Raw genomic sequence first — 27,960 nt, forward strand, 5'->3', positions numbered from 1 at the left:
AGGTAGCTAAGAAATACAGAGAATCAGTGAACATGAGGTTCCTAGACCCAAATGGAACAATCACAACAAAACCCCTATATCTGTCAAGGATTGCAGTGGAGGAGGAGCTGAAGACTGTAACAGCCAGAGGACAAGGATGCCTGCTGCTGGTGTATTCTAGACAGGACTTGGAAGTTATAGTCATGAAATATCAGCAATGTGATCTGTTAAACAAGACCTGTGTGATGATGACTTTAGTTGATATGCCAACATTGATTTAGAAATTTTACAAAATACCATCGTCCACATAAAAAAACTAGAGGTGATTAATGATGTAGAAAAGGGGAAAAGAGCTCTTTCCAAGAACAAGCTTCCTGATGAGATACTGACTCCCAAGAAGTCAACACTAAACACATGTACAAACCAGTAACACTAAATGGACTAGTAGGCTATATACCTACATGTATACACACATATGTGACTCAAAATTGTTACTGGAGTGTTCACTGTGTTTGTATGATTTTCTCAAAGTCTATCAGTACATCAGACATGGGTAGAAGGTAAAATATACTTCTAAATTGATAAAGAAATGAGGGAAGAAAATCTTCACTATAAACAGAGCTGTTATTTTCATCCACTTTATTATGATTAAAATGATCATCACCCTAAAACAGAGACTCTGACTTTTCCCTTGACTCGATAACTCCAGAGAGACTGCCCACCATATCTCTGATAGCAGAACCTGGTGCAACATGATTTCATAGAGGGGCTGCACTTACAGGAAGCATTCTCCTTAAATATATATTTTGAAAGACAAATTGTATCTGATAGTGGATATTTAAAAAGCAAGCAATCAAAATAATTAGTGTCTTGAAGCACAGAACATGTTTTGTCTTTTTCATGACATACTATTTTGCAGTTAACAACTGATTCTTTAGTCATTTCCTTTCAAAAGGATGATTGGAATGTGAGTGTGTTTCCTGGTGTGATCTGTCTTGATAGCTTCTAAGCATCCCTATTAACACTGCTCAGATTTCCAGTGGGGATTTCCAAGTTTTTGTGCTGGGAACCCATTTGTAGTTTCCTCGGGCTGATTCGTATGTGGGCAGAAATTGTGCTAGGTCCACTGAATTGTCCACTTGAAAATGATTGATTTTATGTAACGTTCACCTAGATTGCAAAACTGTTTATTCAAGTATATCTGGCCTCTGAGTAACCTGCCTACGTGTAGCAATCACTAGCATAATTTGCCTTCTCCCCAAAAGGGTTAATTAGTTTGATACTAGGTAGGGAATATGTATACAAGATGTTTCTACATTAAAGCATAAATTTGGATTCTTGAAGATTTTGAAAAATCTGAGGAAAACACATTTTTGCGAAGTTTGCACTCATCTTTTAACATTCAAATTTGAATTCTCAAAGTCTGAAAATACTGTAGAAGGGACTCTGATAAATCTGAGAAGGAACAGAGGTAAGTCTGAGAGAAGTGTGATTAATTGGCTCCAGGAGTTAGTTAAAGCACAAGATGGGATTTAGAGAAGACTTGAACATTGTGTATATGTACATATGAACTCATGTGTATGTGTATATGTGTGGATGCTCACTTACCTGTGCACACTTAGAGACCATCACTGTCACTCACTATCACTCTGCACCATCTTCTTTGTTGAGACATGTTCTTACTGTCTCGTGCTTGCTGGCCAACCAGTTCCCAGGTTCACCTGTTTCTCCAGCTCACCCAGCTCTGGCACTGCAGAAGTGGGTCATTGTAAATGGTTTCTATGTGAATTCTCCAAACTTATACAACATCATCTACTGAGCCACATTCCTAGTCTAATGTGAAATTTTTTTAATTTTAGTTTTGATTTGATTATTGTTTTTTTTTGGGCCCCTGGAATTGGACATATAAGTTCAAGAAACTGTCATCATAAAAAAATAAAAACAAAACACCTAGGTCTGGATGCTGAAATCAAGATTTCCTTACTAGGAACAGGCAGCTGAGAAATCCCCTAGTGTGTAGATAAAGGATCAAGTAGAACCAGAGCTATGGTAGAAAGCAAATTGCTCAAGGTGGTCCAGGGTATACTCTTACCTAGCATGCTGACAGTCTGTTTACATGAGAACTTACATATCGATGTAAATATGAACAGAAATGCATGTATTTGTCTAAGGAACAGATTTATGACAGCAACTGCTGGCTGAACTCAAGTCTGAAGGATGAATTCCAGATGGTTAAATTTAAGGAAACATCTACTGGGGGAGTCCTGTATTTCCTTGCCTTGAGGGGTTGTTCCTAATCTTTAGCTCTATCTCCCTGTAGTGTGTTTCAAGCTTAGCAGGGTAGGTTTGTTAAACTGCTGCAGTGGATGGGCTAGCCAGTGCAGCACTGGGAGCTCACACTGGTGGTGACAATGAGGGAAAGCTGGCAGACTGACAAATGCAGCTACCAGCCAAGGCCTAGAACCAGAACTATGAGCTGACCCACCCCAATATCCACCTCCATCTATGAACTGCTGGAGCATATGAAGTGGCTGGACCTGCAGACCAATGACTCATTGCAAAGAACTCTTACAAGTAAAGCTGTATGGACCAAAGGGTATACTGTATGATTCACTATGTCACAGTACAGCTTCCACAATGAGACTTCTATTTGTTTGTTTAGTTTTGGGTTGTTTTTTTTTTTTGCCTTAAAATTTATTTGATTTGGAGGTGGGGAGGGAGGTTGCAAGGGCGGAGGATGGATATGAAGGGATGGGGAGATAAATAGGATCCAGATGGATGACATGAAATCTACAAAGAATCTATAGAAAGTTTTTTTTTTTAAAAAAAAAATCTAATACAGTCATGTCAGGTCTCTACTAAAACCTCTCATTGATTTCTTAACATGTTTCAGAATAATAACAAAATATAATAGCAAAAAGAAGCTTTGTAAATTGTCTTTAAGACCTTATGTGCTCTAAGTCCCTTCATCCTTTGAGGTACCTCTGGTCTATCTACTTCTCCAGTCAGGATGCTGGCTTCTCTGTGGTGTCTCGGCCCCATCTGCATGTTTCCATCTCAAAATCTCTGTGATTTCTCTTTGCTCTTTGAGTGAACCCCACTGAGATGGCTGCAAGCCTTCTGTCTTATTTCCCAAGTCTGCACGCATATCACCTCTTAAGTGGATGAGGCATCCTCACCAGCCTTCTTCCATTGCCTTCCTCGAGTTCCTTGGTCCTTTATATATTTGCCTCAACATTGACAGCAGTCAAATTTTCTCCATAGGATACAAGCTTTAAAAGAGCCAGTGGGTTTTAAATCCAAAAGACCCTGTACCTACAGCATAGCATGCTTAAAAATATTTTCATTGTTGCTGAAATAAATGTTAACAGAACACAGTACAAATTTCAATATATGTGGTCACAAATTAGCAAGGATCTACTTGAATAACGGTAACTTGGTAAACAGTTCTGGTTACTGTTGCATTGCTTCATGAGAAACATAATTAGTGGGAATCCCTCTTATTTTCCTGCTCCATTTTTAATTTCTCTCCTCTCACACTCCCCTCACTCTGCCTCCTTTCCATCCCCTTATTTTTCACCCCTCCCTTCTCCTTCCATCCTTTTTCCCTTCCTTCCAGCCTCTTTGCTTCCTTTCCTCCTTCCCTCCTTTTATGCTTTTTCTTTCAACCTTTCTTTCTTCCTTCCTTTCATTCTTTCTCTTCTTGTTTCTACCTTTCACAGAGTCTTTCTATAAGTCCAGGCTGACTTTGAACTTGTGACCTGTTGCTCAGCCCCGTGAATTCTAGGGTTACAGATGTGTACTACCACAACTGCTCTGTGATTTTTTTTTTTAACATTCTAGCTTCTTAATACTTTAAGTCCTCTGCAGTGCACATACCTTGACCTTCAGAATTCTTACTGCCTCCTTCCTTCCACAGCATTCCAATACTCAACCCAATGCAAACAAACAGACACAAGTCATTCAATAAAGGCTTCCCGTTATTACTCTTCTTAAATATATAATAACAGGACAAACAACATACAGCCTTAAACATGTGCTAATTCACATCTATAGTTTCTGGTGGTCTCTTATAGGCTCTGTTTCAACACTAGCTCATACTTAGTGTGCTTGTCTTAGACATTACCACACACATACACATACACACACACAACGTTTACTTGTGTGACATCACTCCTTCTGCCATATGGCGGCCTCAGTATAGTACTTAGAGGATGCATCCCTCATCTCACTACTGAATTTGTTAGCACCTTGATCTTGAACCAGAACTATGAGAAATAATTTTTTCATTGTGTATGAATTATATGGTTTTAGGTATTTTGTTGTTGCCACACCAAAAAAAAAAAAAAGAATTAAGTTGTACTGATTCAGGAGGAGTTGTTAAACACTGAGACAATTCTCTCATTTCTTGTCTTGACTTAACAGATGTAGGCACATGTTCCTAGTTGTCTTCCCAAAGTTGCTCTGTGGCTAGTAACAGTGATGAAAGCGGGGGCTGCTAACAGTACATGGCATTGCTCACCATCACAATAATCCTGGTGTGTTAGAAAATGGTAAATCAAGTCCAGATACTGTCAGAAGAAAGAGCCTGAAGTTGACAACAGGAGAGAACTTTCAGAACCAGTCTGACCCTAACCAGCTTTGTGGCTTCTAAAGAGATAATTCACCTAGATAGCTTTCAATTTCTTTCTGAGTTAAATGAAAGAATTGAATCGATTGGGTGCTCTCAGGGGGTCTGCTGCTCTGGCTTCCAGTGAATGATGTGTTGCACTCTGCCTTTGGAGACAGGCAGGGGTGTCCTCTCCTTCCCTAAAGGTACAGGTGAATAATCAGCCTGCGATGCATGCTGGGTAAGAAGCTGTGTCCATCTCTGATTATGCTTTAGTGTCAGAGTACTACGGTGAGGGCTTGTCATCCGCAGCTTGCAACTGAAAGACTTGTAAACAGATACACACGTGGTCTGAAAAAATGCAGCTATTATAATAACTGTTCAGGGACCGCCCAGCCAGAAAACACAGCGATTTCCCCTCAGCCAGACCAACTTGGCATTCTGAGTACAAGCTCACAGGGGAGGGGCTGGGCTTCTCCACGCAGGAACTGGAGTCATAGGCTTCCCCTGCTGCCTGCAGGGAGAGAGACCATTAGGAATGCCTCTCAGTAACTGGTTTCCTGAGGTTTCTGAAGTTAGACAAACAGCCTGGAGCAATCTGAACACATCGCCCCCGCAGCTCTGCAGGAATCAGGATGCAGGCCAAATACAGCAGCACGAGGGATATGCTCGATGATGATGACACCAGCATAAGCCTGTATTCTGGAGCTTCCACTGTCACCAGACGTGCAGATCCGAGGCATTCAGGTACTTACTCCTGTCTTCTAGAGTCCAAGCAGACCAGTGCCCTGAAGAAATTCTTGAACTGAGGCCCTTTTCCTAGGCATGTGCAAAGCAGAGGGAAGGGAGGGAATCTTCCCATGGCTTATAATGAGGGTGATCTGCACTTCCCACGACTTGTCTGCACGTATGTAACATTTGAAAATGTTAATACACACACGGGTCTGATTCTCTAACATGCTATTGCTGGTTTAGCAGTTTGCAAGGAGGCATATGGATTTTACAATTAGGTATAGCAGGGAAAGATGAGATTATACCTTAAAGAAACATCTGTTTCCTTTTCCTTGCTCGCAAAGGCCAAATCAGGCTGGTTGTTGTTGTCCATGCGGATTGTCACCTGTGATGTGATTTGGAAATTTGGGTTAATCAAAATGAACATTTTAAGTGGCGGGGGCGGTGGGGGATGGTGGCGGGAGTGGTGAGTTTTTAACTCTTGACTTTAAGGGAGAAATTTCCAAGCGGGTTAATTAACGTGGGTATCTGTTAGAATTTCTACATCTTGAATCTGCAAGACTTTGGAGCAGTCATGTTAGCTTCAGGTATTGGTTACATCCTCTGTGATATCATGGGCAACAGAAGTAAATTCTTCTTAATGTGTCCTCTTAGGTCTGAAATTCAACGATTTGGTAACCTAAATAGGGAGCTCAGATTCATTTGCATTAAATTTCTCGCACCTGCCCCCAACCCAGACCTTTCTTTTCGATCATAGGGCCTTCCTCATGAAAGGCAACAGAATAACACTGAGCAACACCGTGGGCTCCCTCTAATCAGTGTGAGACAGCAGTGTCTCACTATATCATCCACTGACGTCAAACTGGCAACCTTCTTATCTCTGTTTCCCCAATAGCTGGATTATAAGCGTGCATCACCATATTCTGTCCCCTTTACTCTGTTGAGCTTAGAATACGGACATGATTGAATCATATTTACAAGACATTTGATTTAGTTTATGTCTTACTATTTTCTTTACTGTTATTTGCCTTATGACAGAGTAACATTTTTCCTTTTCCCGTCATTTTTATAATTCACACAAGGACTTGGGGGCCTTTTCTGGTTGGTCTACCGCAGACACATGACTTTGTTCTAGAGCAAATACCCCATCCCGTAGCACAAATGGATAGCAAGCTGCACGTTCAGGTTCTGATACCAAGTAAGCCACTTACCACTGTGGGATCTTAGTCTCTTGGGGCTTTGGTTTCATTGCTATTAAGACATCAATGATGGGAGGTGGATTTTAATGCATACGTTGTGCCCAGGATTACTTTAAGTACCTTATGCACATCTGCTCATATTAACTTCAGCTAGCAATGAACAGATGTAACACAACTTTACAAGGCATACAAGAATATAAAGAATGACCAAGACAGACACTCTAAAAACGTTTCCCTCAATATTCCATCCTTTGCAAATTCCTGGAGTGTTCTGTTTAACACTTTTTTTTTTTTTTTTTTTTTTTTTTTTTTTTCGAGACAGGGTTTCTCTGTGGCTTTGGAGCCTGTCCTGGAACTAGCTCTGTAGACCAGGCTGGTCTCGAACCCACAGAGATCCGCCTGCCTCTGCCTTCCGAGTGCTGGGATTAAAGGCGTGCGCCACCACCGCCCGGCTCTGTTTAACACTTTTGCGTCACTTTCCATCAGTGGAACCTAATTCCTGGCTGTGTCTTCAAGACGTTTATTTTTCCTTGTGACCAGATCCGGGATTTCTTTACTTCTGTAAATCAGGACACATTTTTGTACTGCTCTCTCTTTTATCAAATAACTTTCAGGGTCCCTCCTTTTCCTTCATAAAGTCATTCCATACAAATGTACATAAAAATAATTTTTTTATAAGTGATTGTTCTCCTGATGCCTACTGGTTTCCTACTAAACCACACAAAGAGCTGCTTAAAGGATAATGGGGATTTCCAGCTTCCTTGACCTGGAGCTAAATAGTTACAGAGGGAGGAGAGATGCTGGAGGATGTGGGTGACGCTTCAGGCAGGGCTGGAAAGGCCTTCCTCCAAACTGTCTCATGAACAATTAGTTCATAGGGCCGTGGTCTCAAGAGGACCATGTGAGATTTTGTTTTCCACCTTAGCCTAGAGACGGACTAATGGCCTGCTTAAGCAGGAACAGTGTGTACAAATCAGTACCTCGAGATTAAAGGGTGGAGACAGAGGTGGGGCAAGATGAAACACTGGGTACAACATTTGGCAGCCTCTTTGAAAGAAGCAGAAATTGGAACAGTGGGAGAGAAGGTTACAAGTAAATGACTCAGAGTCAAACATCTGGAAGAGGCTTCCTGTGTGATATGTTGATTTCTTCTTGAGATAGGCAAATATTTAGAGGAATGCCACAAGAACTTTCTTAAGAAAACACATTTGATACACCTCTGCTATAGAAACAGCAGTAGAAATCATATTTATTTTTTTCTGGCAATTTCAGATTCAATATAATGCTGTGGCAGAATATGAGTAGGCATTTTTTTTAAAACTGTTTCATTTGAACTAATAGGAATAAACACTTAGGTAATTTTGAGATTTTAATGTTATTCATATAATAGTCATGCTTGTATAAAAATACCAAGACAGTTAAGAAGACAGAAAGTCAAAAAGAAATAATTATTCACACAATTTCCACAAGTTCAGTCAGGTTAGCAAAGGCCAGCCACACAGTGCATAATATGATAGATGCTCAGCTATGAGCTATGAGGGAAGCTGGTTCTCAGCTCAGCTTTAGATATAACATACCATCTTGGAGTGTGTGCAGAGACACATGAAAGCCTGGTCATTCATGTCTATGGGGCTAAAAGAGACCCAGAAAGATCTAGAGAGAGTGGTTGTTGCATTGAGTTGATCTTGGGATTTTCTATAGTATAAAGAACCAGGAGTGGGAGTGTTCAGACTTGAGGATGCTCTACAGAGAGAGACTTATGAAACAAAAATAAGGAGGATTTTAATGAATGCTTTGTTGTCAGAGAACTGTGTGTCATAAGTATAACTGAGTTGCAGGGCTGAGGGGTGGCTATAGGGAGCAGATCTGGAGAGCCAAGAAGGGTCTTTTAGGCCATCTGAAGTGTTTTAGTTCTGTTCTGTAGTTAAAATGAAATCAGTGGGGGAGAGAAAGAGACAGAAAGACAAATGATGTGTTCTTAGAAGTATCTGTAGGCTATGTTGAGGAGGGACTAAAGGAGAATTCGTGGACCTGGATGAAGCAAAGTCTATTTTATTAGTACTCCAGGTAGAGGTAAGAATCCTCAACTAAGGAAGAAAACTAGGAAGGAGAGGGAGAGGGCAATTGGATAGACATTGAGGGGAGGAGCTTCAAGGAATGATTTTGGTTGCCTATGAGGAACTAGGAAAAAGAAGTCAGTCAAAGGTTGATTGAGTATTGCCAGATGTGGTGTCATGACCTGCAAAAAAATTACAGGAAGAACCAAAGGGTGACGAATTCAGCCTGAGTTCAAGGGTCTGCAAGGTGAAATGTATTTGAAATTGTGTGAATACACATATATCTGAAGAATGTGGGTTCAGGCTAAAACTTTTGGGCTAAATATATATGTAGTAATCAGTAGCATGAACATGACTAAATCGTCTAAGTTATATGAATAAAAATTAAAAATTGATATGAGCAAATCAGATCACCAAGGGAGGAAAGATTAAACCATAAATCTAGAAAACAAAATGGACTGGCAAGGAGAGAAGCCAGGGCGTATCAGCCACAGGGCCAGGAGAACAAGATAGGCCAATGGGAGGTTACTAGGAAGTAGTAATAGAGACCTTGGAAGCAGGACTGATGGAAAGAAGCATTGGAGCACAGGGAGAATAAACTTACAGTAGTGGAGAAGTCCATATCAAGCAATCATGGAATGCTAAAAATAATAAACACTGCAGATCATTTAAGAGGAGACTAAGCACAGTTTGTTATTTCAACAATCAGGAGAAAAATAGAAGTTTATTTAACATCATAATCATCTTTTTTTTTTTAAGATTGAAACTCTCTACACAGCTAAAAATGATCTGCACCTCAAATGTTTCCTTTCTCAGCCTCCCAAGAGCAGGGATCATAGCTGTGTGCCACCACACTGGTCAGGCTATTGCTTATTTCATAGCAATGTGGAAAAAACAGGCTGATGATGAAATGAAAATATCTATCATTTTCCTATTTCATTTCTTTCTCTTCTTTGAAGAAAGAATAGTTTGTTATTGCAAGGTGCCACAAGATTGAGTGATGATATTTATAATTTAATTTCTGAGGTGGGAGAGATTCTAAAGACACTGTAAACAGAAAAGAAGCCCAGGATGGCCAATCCACCTAAACAACATCAAGAGTAAGGGAATGATTTCACAGAACCACCAAGATACCCACTGAAGTGGGAATGCTATCCTACCAAAAGGAAAAAAAAAAACACCTCAATTAATGATACTTAAAAAAAGCACATTTGAAAATCAATTCGAGTTCTGTTTTGTTCTACTCTTATTATTGCAATATTGTTGTAATCTTTTTCGACTTTTTAGTTTCATTTTTACACATCTGCATTGAAGCAATAAGGCACAAGTCACAACTCTATGGTCTCACACATCTTTTAGGCCATACTCACTAAATATGAAACACTATGGTAGACACTGGGGAGGCTCTATTTACGTTTTTATGAGGTAATTGAAACCACAAAAATAATCAAAATCGGCAGTTACAAGAAAAATACTTAGTGTTATCGAAGACATGTTGGAGACCGCAGAAGGCACTCAGAACTAAACAGATGATTGTTTGCTCTGTGCATCCTAAAGAGAAGGTGTCAGTTTCCCCAGATCTACAAGGCTCAGCCTGGATTTGCCAGAAGTGCAAACTGGAACATTGGGTGACTTTTCTACTCTGTGGACAACAGTGTGGAGGTGACATCATAAAGGAACAACTAGCCTGGTACAAAAGGCAGACAAAATTAAAACAAATAAGAACTTGGAGGAAAAAATATGGCACTAATTTTGGATTAGGGTTTAGTTTAGCATAAATTGAGAATCATGACAAATATTGTTACGAAGAAGAATTATTCAACTGAAGAGTGGAAGTCCTCAGGGGAAGAAATGGATGCAGAGAATTTGAGAAAGGAACAAAGGCTTAAAAATAGAACCGGTAGTGTGGAGCCCTTTCTAATACATTTTGTTCTAAAATGATTTGGGGAAAACAATTTTTTTTTCTGTGAGAAAAAAAATCATTTTATCCTTTGTACTTTATGAAGTTAATCTTTTTGGAAAAATGGAGAAGAATGCTTTATAATCCCTACAGACAATTTGTAATGTAGAAATGAGAAGTTACAAATCCTCAGACACTGCGGCCTTTTATAATTTTAAATCGAATTTACATAAAAGGTGAAATATTAATGTAAGAAGTTAAGAGAAGGGTTATGATTGACAGTGTTCAGTGGATTGCGCTTCAGGCTCCATTGTTTCTCTCTGCACATACTTACGAAGAAAGAAACTAATGGACAACTATATTCCTATCTAAACAAGGATTAAGTGGAGTTATACACTTGAATAACTTGGGGAGGCTTTCAAGCAAATACAACAGTATATACAATACAGTCACTATTATTAACAGTGGCTCTGCTTTTCTCTATAGGATAGTGAACATTCCCCAGAGCAAAATGTTGCCCACATGCAAAATAGAATAATAATCTCTAGAGAGTGTTCTTGAAAATAGATGAGAAAATTTATTTAAGACATTTATGTTGGTCATATAAGAATTTTAGCAGCCATCAGTAGTTTTTGTTTGTTGGATTTTGCTAAGCATCCCAGGCTGATCCTGAGCTCACCATGTGGCCTCTGAGGGTTGCCAACTCACAGCAATCCTTTCTCCCCAGTTTTCCAAGTACTGAGATCAGAGACATGTACCATCATGCCTGGCTTGGTGATTTTATATTTAAACTATATTTCAGTAATCAAATAACTTTATTAGGTTATAAAATGAACTTACTCATAGCTTACTTAAGAACGCAAGTGCATTTCACTACAGATTAGAAACTCATTGATATTCTGAAATATTGTATTATTAGATGTCAATTCTTCAGCCTGATTCCTGCCTAGTCATCCCCTGTGGCAAGAATACCCAGGTCAACCATCTGCTCTCCTTTGTAAACAATAGGAAGGTTAGCATCATTTCCATGCTTACATGCAGAGAGGATGAAAGTCGATCTAAAAGATAATCTAATTCTCTCTCTGGTGTTACTTGACACACACAAAAAGACATCAACCTCACAGATTCATGGAGAGGTGACAACTAAGAAAAAAAAAAGGTGGGTTTTTGATCCTAATGCATGTACTGGCTTTGTGGGGGCCTAGGCAGTTTGGATGCTCACCTTACTAGACCTGGATGGAGGTGGGTGGTCCTTGGACTTCCCACAGGGCAGGGAACCCTGATTGCTCTTTGGGCTGAGGAGGGAGGGTGACTTGATTTGGGGAGGGGGAGGGAAATGGGAGGCGGTGGCAGGGAAGAGACAGAAATCTTTAATAAATAAATAAATTTAAAAAATAAAATAAATGAATAAAAAAGAAAGAAAGAAAGAAAAAAAGAAAAGAAAAGGTGTTCCAGAAAAGACAACATTTAAATCTAAAAATAGATCCCAAAGGCAGAGATGGGCTAGAAATGCTCCATTCTTGAAATCTGTCAAGAGTGCAATGGTGTGAAAGGCTCAGAAAGCAGTCTTTAAAATATTGTGCACATCAGTAGACATGTTTCTCTTAGATTCCTATTTCACCAGGAATGCACAAAGTACAGGGCTAAGCATAATGAGTTCATCCTAGCTCTGCCACAAATATCCAGCGTGGCCTTCTAAAAACTGCTGAAGTTAAATTCTGTTTCTTTCCCAGCTTCTAAGATGCCTTGTCCTTTGGGGAGGGGTCTACCTATGGCCTTTATTAAGTGATATCTGATTCTTTTCCTGTGTGCTCTTCATTTGTGGGAGTACAGAGCCTTCCTCTGCTGCCGGATGAAGAATAACTAAACAAGTGTGACAATACTCTTCATCTGCCAAGTTTCATGGAACAACAAAAGGCTTTATATTCAAAACTTGACAATGGCACTCTAGACTTTTATAGCATAACAATATTGGGCGACTCAGGAAGATGGTGTTCTCAGCATTCCTGGGATGTTTATGTCATTCTTTGGCCTATCCGCACTTCTTTATAAACACACCACACAAGAGAGCAAAGGAATTCTCCTCCAAAACCCAAACTACAAGAAAGCCAAACCCAAATTAAGCACCTCCCAGGCAGCGTATTTTTGTGTAAAATCTCTTTTAAGGAGGAAGTTGTCCCTAGAGAGATAGTTCAACATTCTTGGGAAAATTTGGGGGAGAATTCAGAAGCTTTAGACTTGCATCCACAAGAAAAATTGCTAGAGAGAAAAACAACATCCAGGAAAAAGAGAAGCTGGCAAGTTCATTACCATTCCATCCTGGAGGCGTGGTTGCAGAAGCAGAAGTCATTACCATTCCATCCTGGAGGCGTGGTTGCAGAAGCAGAAGCAGGGAGAACACAAGGAACTGAGGTAGAGATAGTCTAAGGGTTGCAAGGACACAACAGAAGGGTTCTATTAGTTCAACAGCAGGACTCTGGATAAAAGAGCAGGGTAGGAACTGACTAAGAAGGAGTGTATTCTGGGATTTTATCTTAATTGCAGTAAAGCTTCTAGAAGTCATTAAATCAGGTTAAATCATAATGAAATTGCTGTAATCTATGAAAAGTACTTTAAATTTCTTCTAAATAGAATTTGAGCTATATATTGATGTGATTAATATCAATTGATATAAGTCATATTTTAAAATATAAAGTAAAATACACCCACATGGCTTCTCTCTGAATTTTGACATATTTCCTAACTGCAGGATGGGCACCATATTTTTGATGTCCATGCTACCTTTAATGCTTCACTTTGACAACAGCAGCTAGGTCACATCATTGTGCCTAGAGATATTTCTAGGATATCTCTAGAAAGAAGTAATTCTTTCTTTCTATTTTAATTTTATTGAAAATAGATTTTGGCAGGGCATGGTGTTCCACGCCTTTAAATCCCAGCACTTGGGAGGCAGAGGCAGGCAGATCTCCATGAGTTTGAGGCCAGTCTTGTTGCAAAGCGAGTTCCAGGATAGCTGGGGCTGTTATAAAGAGAAACCCTGTCTTGGAAAAACAAAAAACAAAAACAAGAAAGAAAGAAAGAAAGAAAGAAAGAAAGAAAGAAAGAAAGAAAGAAAGAAAAAAAAATAGGTTTTTCTCATAAAACCTATTGATTAAAGTTTGCCCTCTCCCAATTCCTTTGAAATCATCCCTCCCCCATATGAATCCAAACCCTCTCTGTCTCTCATTAGAAAACAGTCATTAAGTAATAATGGTAAGATAAAATAAAACCCAAAACAAACAAATTGGAATAGGAGAAAACAAACATAAGAAAAGGATCCAAACAAAGAGCACAGGAAACACATATAGACACATAGACACATACATTCACACACATAGGAATCCCATAAAAACACAGAGCTGGAAGCTGTAGTGTATATGCAAAGGACCTGTAAGCTAAATAAAACGATGAGGAAAGTGATGAGGAGAAAGGAGAAGGAAAAGAAGGAGGAGAGAAAGAAGAACAACAACAAGAAATGAAGAACCAGAAGAAGAAAAACAAGAAGAAATAAAATAAATGTCGTGACTAAATTTTATGAGACAAAGAACCCCCAAAGTTGCTCTGAGCTTGTTTTGTGTTGGCTATTTACACACAATAATAATTTAATTTCTTTCCACAACTTTGCTTTTTTGAGGTGAATACCTAAACCTGTGATTTGTTCCGTAAACTACATGATCGAGGAACTCAGGCCTAACCTTGGGTATGGGATGTAATTGTTTTCTTTGATCATCAGCCTGTTTTTCCACAGGCAGAAGTCATGGGCCTATAATGCATGAAACTTCCTTCTTCTTATTTTCTATCCTCTGCCAACCTCACATCTAACAAAGGGGAAGGTGACTTCTAGCCTATTTTTGCCTTATTTGTATCTCTTATTGGAACAATTGACAGAAAAACCTAAACCATTTCCCTAATCATCTTCATTGTCTTAGCCACCTGTATCTTTTAGGGTGACTAAGAAAGTTCAATTAAATCATTGATTCAACTAAACATCATTGCTCATTCATCTTCATTATGATCTTGCATGTAAATTGCCCAGTGAAGAGTGGGATTTTCTCATGAAATAATTACACTATACTAGATACATGGAGCCTTTCACATTGTAATGAGGTGAATTACCATGCTAAATACAGTAGACCTGTGATAGCATTAAGCAGGAGGAAGCACAGCGGAAGCAAAGGGAATGCTGGAAACAATCCTCCCAGGGCTTTGCCTCTCCTGAATGTACCCATCACAGCTTTGCTCTCTGGTGAATTGCACTCCATAAGTTCTATTGCTCACTGCAGCTCCTCTGACATGGTCATTGACAGTAAGGATGGGGACATGTATCCACTTCTCATCTCAGTGCTGGAATCCCATTTGGTGCAGACCCACACATGACCTGTGCCTGCTGCCATAGTCTGTAGTTCATATGTGCATTTGTTTAGCTGCGTTTACAATTCCTTATTTTCTTGGTGTCCTCTGTTCCTTCTGCCTCCTCTTCTGCAGGGTTCCCTGAACCCTGAAAGGAGGGATTTGATGGAGCCATCCATTTAGGACTGAGTGTTCCAAGGTGTCCCATCCTTTGCATACTGGCTGTGGATCTCTGTATCTGTTCCTATCTGTTGCAGGAGGAAGCTTCTCTGATGATAGCTGAGCAAGTCACAGATCTATGAGTATAGCAGAATGTCAGTAGAAGTCATTTAATAGCTATGTTCTTTTAGCAGAATAGTAATATTTAGTTTCCCCCTAGATCTCTGATCTATCTTGTCTCAGTTTCTTAGCCATCTGAGCATTATTGGGGATGGGTTCTATCACATGAAGTAGGCCTGAAATCCAATCAGATGTTGGTTGATTGCTGCCATAGCTTTGTGCCACTATTGCACTAGTGAACCTTGCATAAATGTCATCATTGTAGATCAAATGGTTTATAGCTGGGCTATTGGTGCTTACCTTTCTCCTTTTGTGGAGAAAAAAATGCACTAGTCAATAGGGAAGAAGGCTTTAGATAGGACTTTTTATCCCAAATTGTCTATGTTCAACAGAGTTGTGTAGGCATTGTCTTCAGCAATATGGCCTTACCATCATTATGTGGAGAGCAACCAATAGCCTGGATTGTTTGGGGTTATTTATTGAGCCAATAATTCTATCAGATAAAACACATTCCTGGTACTAGGAGCTTCATTTGGTGATGAGAGATTTCCAGTTGGAGCTCTATCTCCCCAATTAGTTGGTAATTTTTATTTAGATTTTTTTCATATGCGTATATATTTTAGGAAGCTTCCAGTCTATTAAGTTTCCATATTATCCCTCAACTGTTATAGCTGTCCCTCACTTTGTTGTCTCCTCTGGTCCCTCTTCCCACTCCATCCGCATTTAACACTTCTGTTCTAGTCCCCCCACCTTGTCTATTCCTAACTATTAATTCCATTTCCCCTTGCTAGGGATAGTCATTCCTCCCACCTACTCCCTTAGTCTATACCAAACTTCTGTGGTTATATGGATTGTAGCTTGCTTATCTAAGACTTAAAAGTTAACACCCACATGCAAATAAACACATACCACATTTTTCTTTCTAGATACATGTTATCCAATCAGAATGATTTTCTCCCTAGACCTGTCCATTTATTTGCAAATTTCATTTCATTTTTTAAACTGAGTAATATCCATTGTTAATTATACCACATTTTCTTTATCCATTTATCCAATGATAGACATTTGGGTTGTTTCCAATTGCTGATGAAACAGCAATGAACATGGTTGAAGAAGTACCTCTGTGGTGAGATGAACCTTTTGGGGGGTATATGCTCAAGAGTGGTATAGCTGAATCTTGAGCTATATCTATTCTCAAATTCCTGAGGAACTGCCACACTGATTTTATAAAGACTGTAGAAGGTTACACTCCTACAAGCAAAGAATAAGCATTCTTCTTACCCCACATGCTGGCCAACATGAGCTGTTATTTGTTTTTTTAATCTTGGCCATTCTGACTGAGTGGTGGATGAAGAAATTTCAAAGCAGTTTTCATCTATGCCTTGCTAATGACTAAGGATTTTGAACACTTCTTTAAGTGTTTCTCAGTCATTTGTGAATTCCTTTTTCGAGAATATTATGTTTAGCTTTGTATCCTACTTTTTAATTAGATTATTTTTTTATGCCTGGGTTTTTTAGGTCTTTATATAATTTGGATATTATCACTCTAATAGGCATGCATTTGGTAAAAATATTTTCCTATTCTGTAGAATACCATTTTGAATAATGGTGTCTTTTGCCATGCAGAAGCAATCAGAAGTATGAAGTTTCATAAAGTCCTGATTATTAATTGTTGATCTTAATGCCTGTGATAATGGTGTTCTGCTTAGAAAGTCTTCTCTTGTGCCAATGAGTTAAAGATTATTTTTTATTTTCTCTTCTATCAGACTTAGTGTATATGGCCTTATGTTGAGTTTTTTGATGCACTTGGCATGGAGTGGATTTTTGTGCAGTGTGATAAGTGTGGATCTTTTTGGATTCTTCTACATGCACTTGTCCAATTTGACCAGACCATTTGTTGAAGATTCTGTCTTTTTCTTGTGTGCATTTCTGGCTTTATAAAAACTCAAGTGTCCATAGGTGTATCGATTTATGTCTCGGTCTTCAACTTGATTCCATTGATCTGTATTTGTTTTTGTGCCAATACCTTGTTTTTTTCCACTCCTATATCTCTGTAGTAAAGTTTGAAATCTAGTAATCACATTAATCATGGGAATGGGAGATCTTCTTCTAATGCCTTTCTCAATTTCTTTCTTCAGTGTCTTAAAGTTTTTATTGTACAAGTCTTTTATTTCCCTGGTTAGAACTACACCAATATATCTTTTTTTTTTTGAGGCTATTGTGAAAGGTATTGTTTCCCTGATTTCTTCCTCCATCTCTTTTTCTTTTGTATATAAACTGGGTTTATACTTCAGTTTTTCATCCTGTACTTTTCTGAAGTGTTTATCAGCTGTAGGAGTTGGCTGGGGGAAATTTTAGTGGCATGTATGACTACTATCACTTCATTGATGAATAAAGATATATTGACTTCTTTCCTTCCTAATTATGCTCACTTGACCTCCTTTAGTTGTCTTATTGCTCTAGCTAAGAATTCAAGTACTATACTGAACAGATATGGAGAGAGTGGACAACCTTGTCTTGTTTCTGATTTTAGTGGAAGTGCTTTGGGTTTTCTTCACTGAGGTTGATGTTGACTGTGGGTTTGCTGTAAATCACATCTTAATTTGAGTTTTGTTTCTTACATCCCTTCCCCATTTTCTCCATGACTTTTACCATAAAGGAGTGTTGGATTTTTTTGTCACAGGTCTTTTCTGCATCTAATGAGATGACCTTGTGGTTTTTGTTTTTCATATGGTAGATAACATTTCTTGATTTATGTATATTGAACCATTCCTGTATCTCTATGATGACGCCTACTTGATCATGGTAGATGATCTTTTTAATGTGTTCTTGATTTTAGTTTTCAGGTATTTTATTGAGAAACTTTGCATTTATGTTCAGCAGGACCACTGTTCTGTGATTTTCTTTCTTTGTTGAGTCTTTATGTGGTTTAGATATCAGGGCAACTATACAACTATAACCTGGCAAAAGGAATTGGCTAGTGTCCCCTCTGTTTTTATTTTGTAGAATAAGTTGAGGAATATAATAGTTAGATTTTTCTTTTTCTTTTTTTGGCTGAGAGTCTTTTAATGGCTGGCTATATTTCACTAGAGGTTATAAATCTGTTTACATTGCTTATCTGATGTTGATTTACTCTGATAGGTCATATATATCAAGAAAAATCATTCATTTCTTTTAGATTCTTCCAACTTGGTAATATATGGGTTGTTAAAGTATTTCTTTACGATTCTCTGGATTTCCTTGGTATCTGTTGTTATGTCCTCACATTGTTTCTAATTTTGTTATTTTGAATCTTTCTCCATCACCTTTAATTAATTTAGATAAGTGTTTATCAATCTTATTGATTTTCTCAAAGAATCAACTCTGTTTTATTGATTTAAAAAAATGCTTCTTGTTTCTATTTTATTGATTTTTATCCATGAGTTTTATTGTTCCTTGTTGTCTGTTTCTTTTGGGTGTTATTACTTCTTTTTGTTCTAGAGCTTTTAAGCATATCACTAAATCACTAATATATGATCTCTCCAATTTTTTTCTGTGGTCACTTAGTGCTATGAGCTTGCCTCTTAGAACCAACCATTCATTATTTTCTATAAGTTTGGGTATGTTGTGTTTCTATTTTCATTCAGTTCTAAAATCTGTTTAATTTCTTTTTAAATTTCTGTCTTGCTTAATTTTTCATTCAGTAATGAATTGTTCAGTTTCCATGAGTTTGTAAGCTTTGTGTTGTTTCTGTTGTTATTACTATCTAGCTTTAATCCATGGTAGTCAGATAGGATACAGGGTGTTATTTCAACTTTCTTGTATCTGTTGAGACTTGATTTGTGTCTTAGTATATGGTAAACTTTGGAATAAAATTCTATAAGCTACACTACAGAGAAGGAGGTATATTTTGCATATCTGTGTGTGTTTGGGTGCAAGTTTCTGTAATATCTGTTAAATTCATTTTGTTTATGATGTTGTTAATCATCAGCATTTTTTGGTTATTTAGTTTTATCTTGCTGACCTGTGTATTAGTGAGTGTGAGATAAATAAAGTCTCCCACTATCAATGTGTGGGGGTCAATATGAGAAGGCCAAGGAAAGATGGGCCATAGTCAGTGGTCTGCTACAGAATTGGGGATAAGATTGGAAGTTGGAGTTGGAGGACAGGAGGGAGAGTGAAGATGGTATGCCTAACTCCCTGGCCAGTGTGACTGGGTTTCCAGACACGAACTTGTATATGTTTATTTCCTGTTTTAGATCCTGACTTGAATTCTTAATTAGTTTTCTGGCTCTACTTTTGGTTTCTAGTCACAAAGCCCAGATGTTATCTATACTGGAGGAGAGTTCAAATCTGTCAGCTGCCTTTGGTCATAACCCAAATAGATGATCTCACCAGGTGAAAGGTCTCCTAGCGATACAGTGGCTACTGTACTGTGACAGGTCAAACCCATGGGAACAAAGTCAAGAAGAGGATACTGGTAGTCCCTAGTATTTCTTTTTCTGTTTTTGTTCATTATTTGACTGGTATGAACTTGGAAATAGCTACATTCATCTATGAGATATGATGGTTATGTTCCTTTCTAACTTAGTTTGGGGAAGATGGAAGGCTGGTAAATGAATATGTAACATTCTTACAAACTAGGATTCTAATGGAAGAAAAACCAAAAAGAAACAACAAACTATCATTTCTGATGATGAAAATGTCATTTTTTTTCCCTAAAGACACATAGGTGGAGCACTCACATTTTCCTTTTTGTCTTTTTGTTGTTGTTTATTTGTTTGTTTTTGAGTCAGGGTCTCACAATGTAACCCTGGAAAAGCTGGAATTTGCTACGTAGGTCAGGCTGGCCTTCAACTCAGAGAACTTCCTGCCTTCTGGGATTAAAGGTGTGTGCCACCATACCTGGCCTCTACGGTCAGAGTTTTGACAAGTTATAAGGTTCTAAAAGCAACCATTTACATTTCATGATAATACATAATGACTGTGCAGCAGGCCTCGGGGAGAGGTCAGAAGTGGTGGGGCCTATGAATGAACTAGATGTAAAAGTGAGGCCTAAGTGGGTTTTGTGGCCGCATTTCTGAGGACAGAGAGTAAAGTCCTGACTGCCTTCATTTTGCATCTGAAAGGCTCTCCAACTTTTGTGTTGGACTGACTTTAATCCGAGAAAAATTAAAAACCAATCTTAGTTTCTTTTTGTTCCCAGCAGAGAACGAGACTCCCTCTTCAGTTTGGCGCCCAGTGGCTCTGACCCTGCTGACCTTGTGTTTGGTGCTACTTGTCGGCCTTGCAGCCCTGGGCCTTGTGTGTAAGTCTGCACTTTACCCTGGGGGAGGTTCCTGATTCCTTGATTTGTCCAGGAGGAGAATCTCTTTCTTTGACTTTCTTAAAATCCTAATTCTGGAGCCTTATCCTCTTTCTAAAGGTAACTGTTTAAATGACTAGGGGTTGAAGTATGGAAATACAGCAAGCATTTTTCAGTTCAAAGAAAACATGCTGTTGGAGACAAGTAGTGTATCAGTTTACATGTCCGTATGTAAATCACCACTTTGGAGAGCGTGCACTGTCGATCTCTTTACCCCCTGCTCCGGTGGCGCAGCTCTGGCGGCTGCTGTGAGGACACGTGGCGCAGTGGACTGATATAGGGAAAGTGGTTTCTGCGCTCATCCATCCTCTACACAAGGAGCAGAGTAGAGCTGGGTCTCTATAGTTGTCAGAAAGGCTGGGAAATGATTCAGTTATCTTGGGGCGGGGGGAATGGGTGAAAAATCAAACAAGGAAAAAAACCTTCCATTTCAAAGCAGCAACAGTGTGTTCCTAGATCTACTCAGTAAGAATACACAACCCCTTCCTGAACTGCTGATGGTGACCCCAGGCAAATGCCATACAGCAGTGCAGATCAGGGGGTCATATAGTGATTTTCTTTGAAGGAAAAATGAGAAATCCTCTCTCAAAAAACCAAAAAGTTTACATTCATGAACTTAAATTTAAAAATTAAAAAGAAATACTATGACTTCTCTCTACCCTGAAATTTATATCATCTTGTTACAGCACTATTTTGTCGTCACCTTTTTTCCTTAGGAATGTAAAGTGGCTCTCATGACTCATGACAGATTTCTCTAGATTTAGAAAACTGAAGTTCAGTCTGTGTTGAAATTTCTTTTCCGCTGAATGACACTAAAGATATTACTTGTCCTCACATACACTAACTGCAAGTCCTCAAAAATATGGAAATGAGATCTGACCAATGTAATAATGAAATGAACTCTGGATTATGCCATTTTTCTAATATTCAATATAACAAATAGTCAATAGATGAGTATATTCACATTTTTAGGTTGGTTTTAGGTTTGGCTGTGCATAAAATACTTCAATAGTTAAAACAATTTAGTATTTGGGTCTTAGCTTCTGAAATTAAGAATCACTATTTTGGCTTCATATTTTCCAACAGAGGTGTATAATATATATTTACCTGAGATGATACAATAAACTATGCCATTGGATGTGGCAAGGTGAGCTCTCGGTACTTAGGTTGTTAAGCTATGTGCTTTATTGCCTCCCCACTGTGTGGAAATGCAAACAGGCAATGAGCTGTCTAGTCTGACTTGGTCACATGACTTAGTTTTTCAGTTCTACCAGCTCTCCAATATCCAGCAGGACAGCATCGCTGAAAAGGATGAAAGGCTGGGGAATGTATCCCGACAGCTGCAGTCCCTCCAGATGCAGAACAGGAGACTCATAGAAACTCTACAGCACGTAGCTGTAAAACTGTGTCGTGAACTTTACAACAAAAGCGGAGGTGAGCATGCCCCTGTCTTCCCAAACCATGAAAACTGTTCTATCTGGACTTGAATTTCTCATCTGGGCAACAAAAACCATGTATTTTTTAGAAGTGCTTTTCCTTCCATCTTAATAAACAGTTTGAGCTGCATAATCATGATCAGACATTGGGTTATAATTGCTTACACACATCCGTGTCACCGTATGGGAAGGGATTCTTCAAATTTTGACATTTAAAACAGGAGAAGTAGTTAATTTAGAATAACCTAAACAGCACCATCATCAACTAAACACAGGGACGTGCCTCAGTTACACTGGCACATACTGGTCATCAGCACACACTGATCAGGCACAATGAAAGTGTTGGGGAAGTTTTAACTACAATTTCTCAATATTTAGACTCATGCGGGGATTCGTTTCAAAATTCGGAGAACTTGAAATAAATCACAGTTGTTTTTGTTCACTCTGACTTTTTTCTCTGTCAAGAATAGGAAGCTTACAAAGAATCAAGGGTAAAGACAATGACAGTAATGGGCAAACCCAAACTACCTCTGATGCTAACTGCAAACATCGCCTCAGTGTCCCTACACACTCCACCACCACCCACTCTTTCTATCCTCCCGTTCTAAAAGTTTCATCCTCGTACACTCTATTCAAGTCAGCCCTGTCCTCTGCCCTCTCTACCACACAAGCATAGGAAGAAATCTACATCATTTTGCAGCTTTGCTTGACTTCTCCTTTATGAAATATAAAGTGCCACAGTTTCATCATCATCTCTGCCCACACTACTTCCCCTTTAAGCAGACAGAAAGTGAATGATTTTCTCAGTAAACAGTGTCTCAAGGCACACTTCTCTAAATGGTTTTTTTCCATGTGAGAAGTGACGTCATTTACCATAATTCTCTCTTTTCTGTTTCTCTACCAGACCCGTAGACTTTTTTTTTTTTTGGATTCTACATTAACAAAAAGTCCAGGTATCTCTGAAAAAAAATATAAGGTGATAGGAATGCATGCTGTGAAAAAAGTCTGGGTCACAGATATAAATTGACTAATATCCTATGTGCTCAAATTCTAGTAAAAACACACAAACAGAAAATTATCTCGTATTTTTGGATGATTTTCCGTGTGTCATATGACTGACTGACCCACCCAAACAGTGGTGGCATATGCCTTTAATCCTAGTAGTCAGGAGACAGAGACAGGAAGATCTTTGTGAGTTTGAGACCAGTCTGGTCTTCAGAGTGAGTTACAGGGTATCCAGGACTACACAGTGAGACTCTGTGTTAAAAAAAAAATTAAAAAACAACAGAACAAACAGAAACAAGCAGACAAAAATGACTGGCCTGCCTGAGAGTGATGCCTTGCTACACAGGCATTCTTGCTGCATTCACCATGTTGTAGTTATTGGCACATGAAGCCTTCTACATAGTCAGGGACATAGAGGAGGATCTCACAAAGAGTGTCCCTGCTCAGTTTGAGATTTCTATGACCACTATTGTTTCACTAGTTCTACATACATACTTAGAACAGAGCATCTGAAAGCAGCACCTCTTCATGGCATACATTCATCTAGCTGATCAAAAACATGCATTTCCCCTGAAATATGCTCATGCATCTATGCTTGCACATACAACGTGTATGTGTACTGTGTCTTGGGAAATTTGTTTGTACTTTTAAAAAGTGTTTTAGATTTAGTTGTTTGATTTTATATACATTAGTGTTTTATCTGCATGCATGTTTATGCATCAAGGGCATACTTGGTGCTCTTTGGGGGGATCAAAAGAGAGTGTTGGATCCTCTGGAATTGGAGTTACAGGTAGTTCTGAACCACTCACTGTGAGTGCTGAGAATCTAGACTAGGTCCTATGCAAGAATAGCTGGTATTATTAACCGCTGAACCACTATTCTATCCCCTCACTTTTATTTTTCCAGTTGCTTAAGTAAAGTTAAACTAAGTCAGAACAACATAGGACTCTTTCTGCGTCCTTAGTTCTATGGTATCACTTCTTGTTTCACACAACACGTTCTGACTTTCCTCTCTCTCCTTCCTGCCTGATTATCTCTTCTTTGAAATTATTACTTTTGTTTCCACAAATGAATGAAAACACATACTATTTGTCTTTAAATACTTAGTTCTTTTCACTTAGCACAATGTTATCCACTTCTACGAACTTTTAAGTAAGTAGACATGATTTCATTGTATTTCAATAGCTGATAGTACCTGTTGCATATATGTGCTTTATTTCTTATCTATTCATCAGTCCATGGACAATTTGGCAGAGTCTATTTCTTGGCTACTATAACTGTGGGAGTGAATATATGTATTTAGTATCATATTTGCATTTCACTTGAATACATGCATAATAGTCTGATTACCAGGTTACATGTTCGTCATAGTTTGGGTTTTTTGAGACATCTCTACATTGTTTTCTGTAGTGTCTGTACTAATTTATATTTTTATCTACAATGTATAAGAGTTCTTCCTATGTTTCTTTTGAGCATTTGTTATTTTCCAGTTTTTAATTGAATGTCAATGTGACTCTGGGATTTTGTGGTTTTCATTGTGGCTTTGATTTGCATTTTTGTAGTGATTAGTGACAATGGGCAGCTTCTCGTGTACTTGTTTTCATTTGTGTGTCTTTTGGGGGAATGCCTCCTGTATTCATTTACCCATTTTTTATTGGATTCTTTGGAGGTCTTATTTTAGGGTTGAGCTTATTGCCTATTTAGAATTTTTTTCTTCTATGTGAGTCGATTGCATACATGTTGTTCAACTCTGAAGGTTGTCTCCTCATGCTATTATTTCCTTTGCTATGAATGTAGAAACATCTCAGTTTGATAGAATCACATTTATCTACTTTTTCTTCTGTGGTTTAAGCTTTTGAGTTTTAATCCAAAATCTCTATCTACAGTAATGTCTTGGCAGATTTTTCTTCTTTATTTCCTTGACATAGAAGAGACACAGTTCCTGTTTTTACACTTAAGACCTTGACCCATTTTGAATTGATATTCTTATATGACAAGAAACATGGGTCTAGTTTATTCTTCTTCATATGAGTATCAGTTTTCCCAGTACCATTTACTAAAAACACTGTTCACTAAGCTATGTTCTTTGTGTCTTTGTTAAAGCTGAGGTCGTCTGTATGCATGAGGAGTGTTTGCTGGATTCTCATTCACTATGTCCATTGTAATTCATTTTAGCAGTAGTTTAATACTAAATTGTTCTTAAAATCATGCTGCCCTTGATAGGTTTATACAAGCCTTTTTATATGAAAAAAGGGAACCTCAATTGAGAAAAGTAAAGACCAGCTGTGGCTTTAATTAGTGACAGATGGGGGAGGATCCAGCTCATGGTGGGTAGTATCATCCCTGGGCTGGGATTCTGGGTTATATAAGAAAGTAGACCGAGTAAACGAAGAAGAAACATTTCTCCATGGCTTTTGCTTTGGTTCCTACCTCTTTCTTTCCTTTCTTTAGTTCTTGACTTCACTGCTTTTGACGATGAGTTGTTATATGGAACTGAGTAAAATAAACTGTTTTCTCCCCAGCTTGCTTTTTGCTCACGGTGTTTTATCAGAAACCCTATCTAAGCACATGTCAAGCAAGGTAGTACAGGCCTGCAATCCCAGCTACCAAGGCAAGAAGGTTACAATTTCAAATTAATACAGGGATAGAAAATGAATTGAAGGATAACCTGGATCATTTATTAAGTACCTGTCTCAAAACAGAAGGTCAGAAAATGTAGATGGAGGCTGCTCATTTGTTTCTCGGCCACCCAGACATAGAAAAACTGTATTAATGAAAACACTGCTTAGTCTGTTAGCCTAGGCTTCTTATTAACCAACTCTTACATCTTAAATTAACCCATTTCTATTATTTTATATTTTACCATGAAGCTCTTGGTTTACTGATAAGGTTCCAGGATTTGTCTCTTTCGGCAACCATGTGGCATCTCTCTGACTCTACCTTCTTTTCTCCTCTGTCTGCTTGGAATTCTCACCTTGCTTTATTCTGTCATAGGCCCAAGCTGCTTCTTTATTAACCAATGGTAATAAAACATATTCAAAGAATACAGAGGGGCATCCCACATCAAGAAAGCATAGAATACGGCTCAGTATTTAACCTAAAGTAACACAGTGTTCAAATCTCTATCGCCTCCAAAATAAAATAGTGATACAACCATGGATATGATTAAATGCCCCTCCCACATGACTTACTTGCAAGATCCTGACTACCATGATACTCATGATACTACTACTCATGTATGTAACAAGTACCCATGTATCCCATCTTACTCTCAATTTATGTACTTACTTGCTTACTTGTTTGGCTTGCAAGTGCCCACACTCCAACGCTCGCGTGCACACACAAACACACACACACACACACACACACACACACACACACACACACTGCACTTGTGCAGGAAGAATACAAGGAACCTACACTTGAGAATACCTGACAAACAATGTGAAAAGAGGAAAGACTTGTTTAGCTTCTAGCTTCAGATGTTTCAGCACATGGTGGCAATGAAAGCCACTGCAGGACAGCTTATATCATGCACACCATACTTGAAGCAGAGAAAGGGGCATATGCAAAGAGAGAGACATTTGATATAGCCCCAAGAACATCCCCCAGTGATTGATTTCTATCTTAGCCCCTAGTATTTTCATCACCTTCTATTAATGCCATCATATTTGAAACCAATCAATAAATCAGTCCATCGGCGATATCGGAGCTCTCAGGATCCAATCACATCACCAAAGCTCACCATCTCAAAACTACACCCCCAGTGCTTCTGAGTCTATGGGAGGAATTTTATATTCAAACCATTGCATAATCATATGAGCCATCTCATGAAGGAATATTCTGTCCACTTTCTGCATTGCACTGAAACACAGAAGTTTCAGTCATTCGTCACCAGATGCAGTACTTCATATAAGCACTATCTTTTCATTTTCACCGAATGTTTAACACCAGCTATAGATCATTCCAAGGGTGGAGTGGGTGGATAGCACAGGTGTTCACTCAAATACCTAAGAGATGTAAATTAGTTTTTGGAATATCGAACACTGTTTGTTTCCAAAAGAGGAAAAATAGCAGACCCAGGCAGAAGATAATTAACCAAAGTGTGTTTGTTTTCTTCCAAGGACACAGATGTAGCCCTTGCCCAGAAACATGGAAGTGGCATAAGGACAAATGTTACCAGTTCTATAAAGAGAGTAAAAACTGGCAGGGCTGTGAATATTTCTGCTTGGCTGAAAATGCCACCATGCTGAAGATAAGCACACAGGAAGAGCTGGTAAGAGCCTGAGCCTCGGTATTTGGAGTCCCCTAAAAGAACAGGGCAAGAACACCTTAAGGAGTTAAGTGTCTGATCCACTCTTTCTCACAGTGAAGACCAAGTCATACTCCAATTGCTCCAAATTATCCCTGAAATGGATAAAAGCTGTGTTCTCCCCAAATACCTACTACACATAAATATGAGAACTAGCTCATATCTCAGTTGACTACCCCTTTTGTCAATGGGCAAGTAGAAAATGTTCTAACTTCTTTTCCTGAGATGGGGTAGAAAAAGAATAACATTGGTGCAATCTAAGAAAAATGATAATATGACTGCCTGTCTTTCCATTAAAAACATTAAAAATCTTTTAATTGAAAAATATTCCATCAAATAATTGTCATAAATTGCACACACACACACACACACACACACATCCACACATCTCCTCCTCCTTCTCCTCCTTTTTCTCCTTCTCTTCCTTCCAGAAGGTTGATCAAGGCAAATATAAGAATAGTTGTGACTTATTTAGGTGTCTCTGAAGCCTAATTGAGCAATAATTTTTTTTTTTTTTTTTTTTTTTTTTTTTTAAAACATTCTTTCCTTATTACAAATTTCAGGACAGCGTTTGGAGGGAAATGCATGGGAATCGTTTTGAAATGTATACCATTAGTATAATTGTAAAGGTAGCTTTGTCTTTTTTTTTTTTCCTGTCGAAGCCTCAGTTTATTAGAGATGGGGTACAACTTATATAGGGTATGGAGTTGGGGGGTGGG

At 38.5% G+C, this 27,960-nt stretch overlaps 1 protein-coding gene across 2 annotated transcripts in view; it reads left to right on the forward strand.

Annotated features, from left to right (window-relative positions):
- The first annotated feature begins 5,104 nt into the window (after positions 1-5,104).
- Positions 5,105-27,960, forward strand: part of LOC101988693 (C-type lectin domain family 1 member A) — a 27,651-nt gene continuing 4,795 nt past the window's right edge. For both annotated transcript variants that reach the window (XM_013354493.1, XM_026777106.1), the window contains exons 1-4: positions 5,105-5,335; positions 20,330-20,431; positions 21,746-21,922; positions 27,054-27,205. In XM_013354493.1, coding sequence (XP_013209947.1) covers positions 5,224-5,335; positions 20,330-20,431; positions 21,746-21,922; positions 27,054-27,205 — 543 coding nt within the window. In that variant the 5' untranslated portion in view covers positions 5,105-5,223. The remainder of the gene's footprint in view (positions 5,336-20,329; positions 20,432-21,745; positions 21,923-27,053; positions 27,206-27,960) is intronic.

The sequence above is a fragment of the Microtus ochrogaster genome, unplaced genomic scaffold, assembly GCF_000317375.1.
Source record: "Microtus ochrogaster isolate Prairie Vole_2 unplaced genomic scaffold, MicOch1.0 UNK46, whole genome shotgun sequence".
Taxonomy (NCBI): Eukaryota; Metazoa; Chordata; class Mammalia; order Rodentia; family Cricetidae; genus Microtus; species Microtus ochrogaster.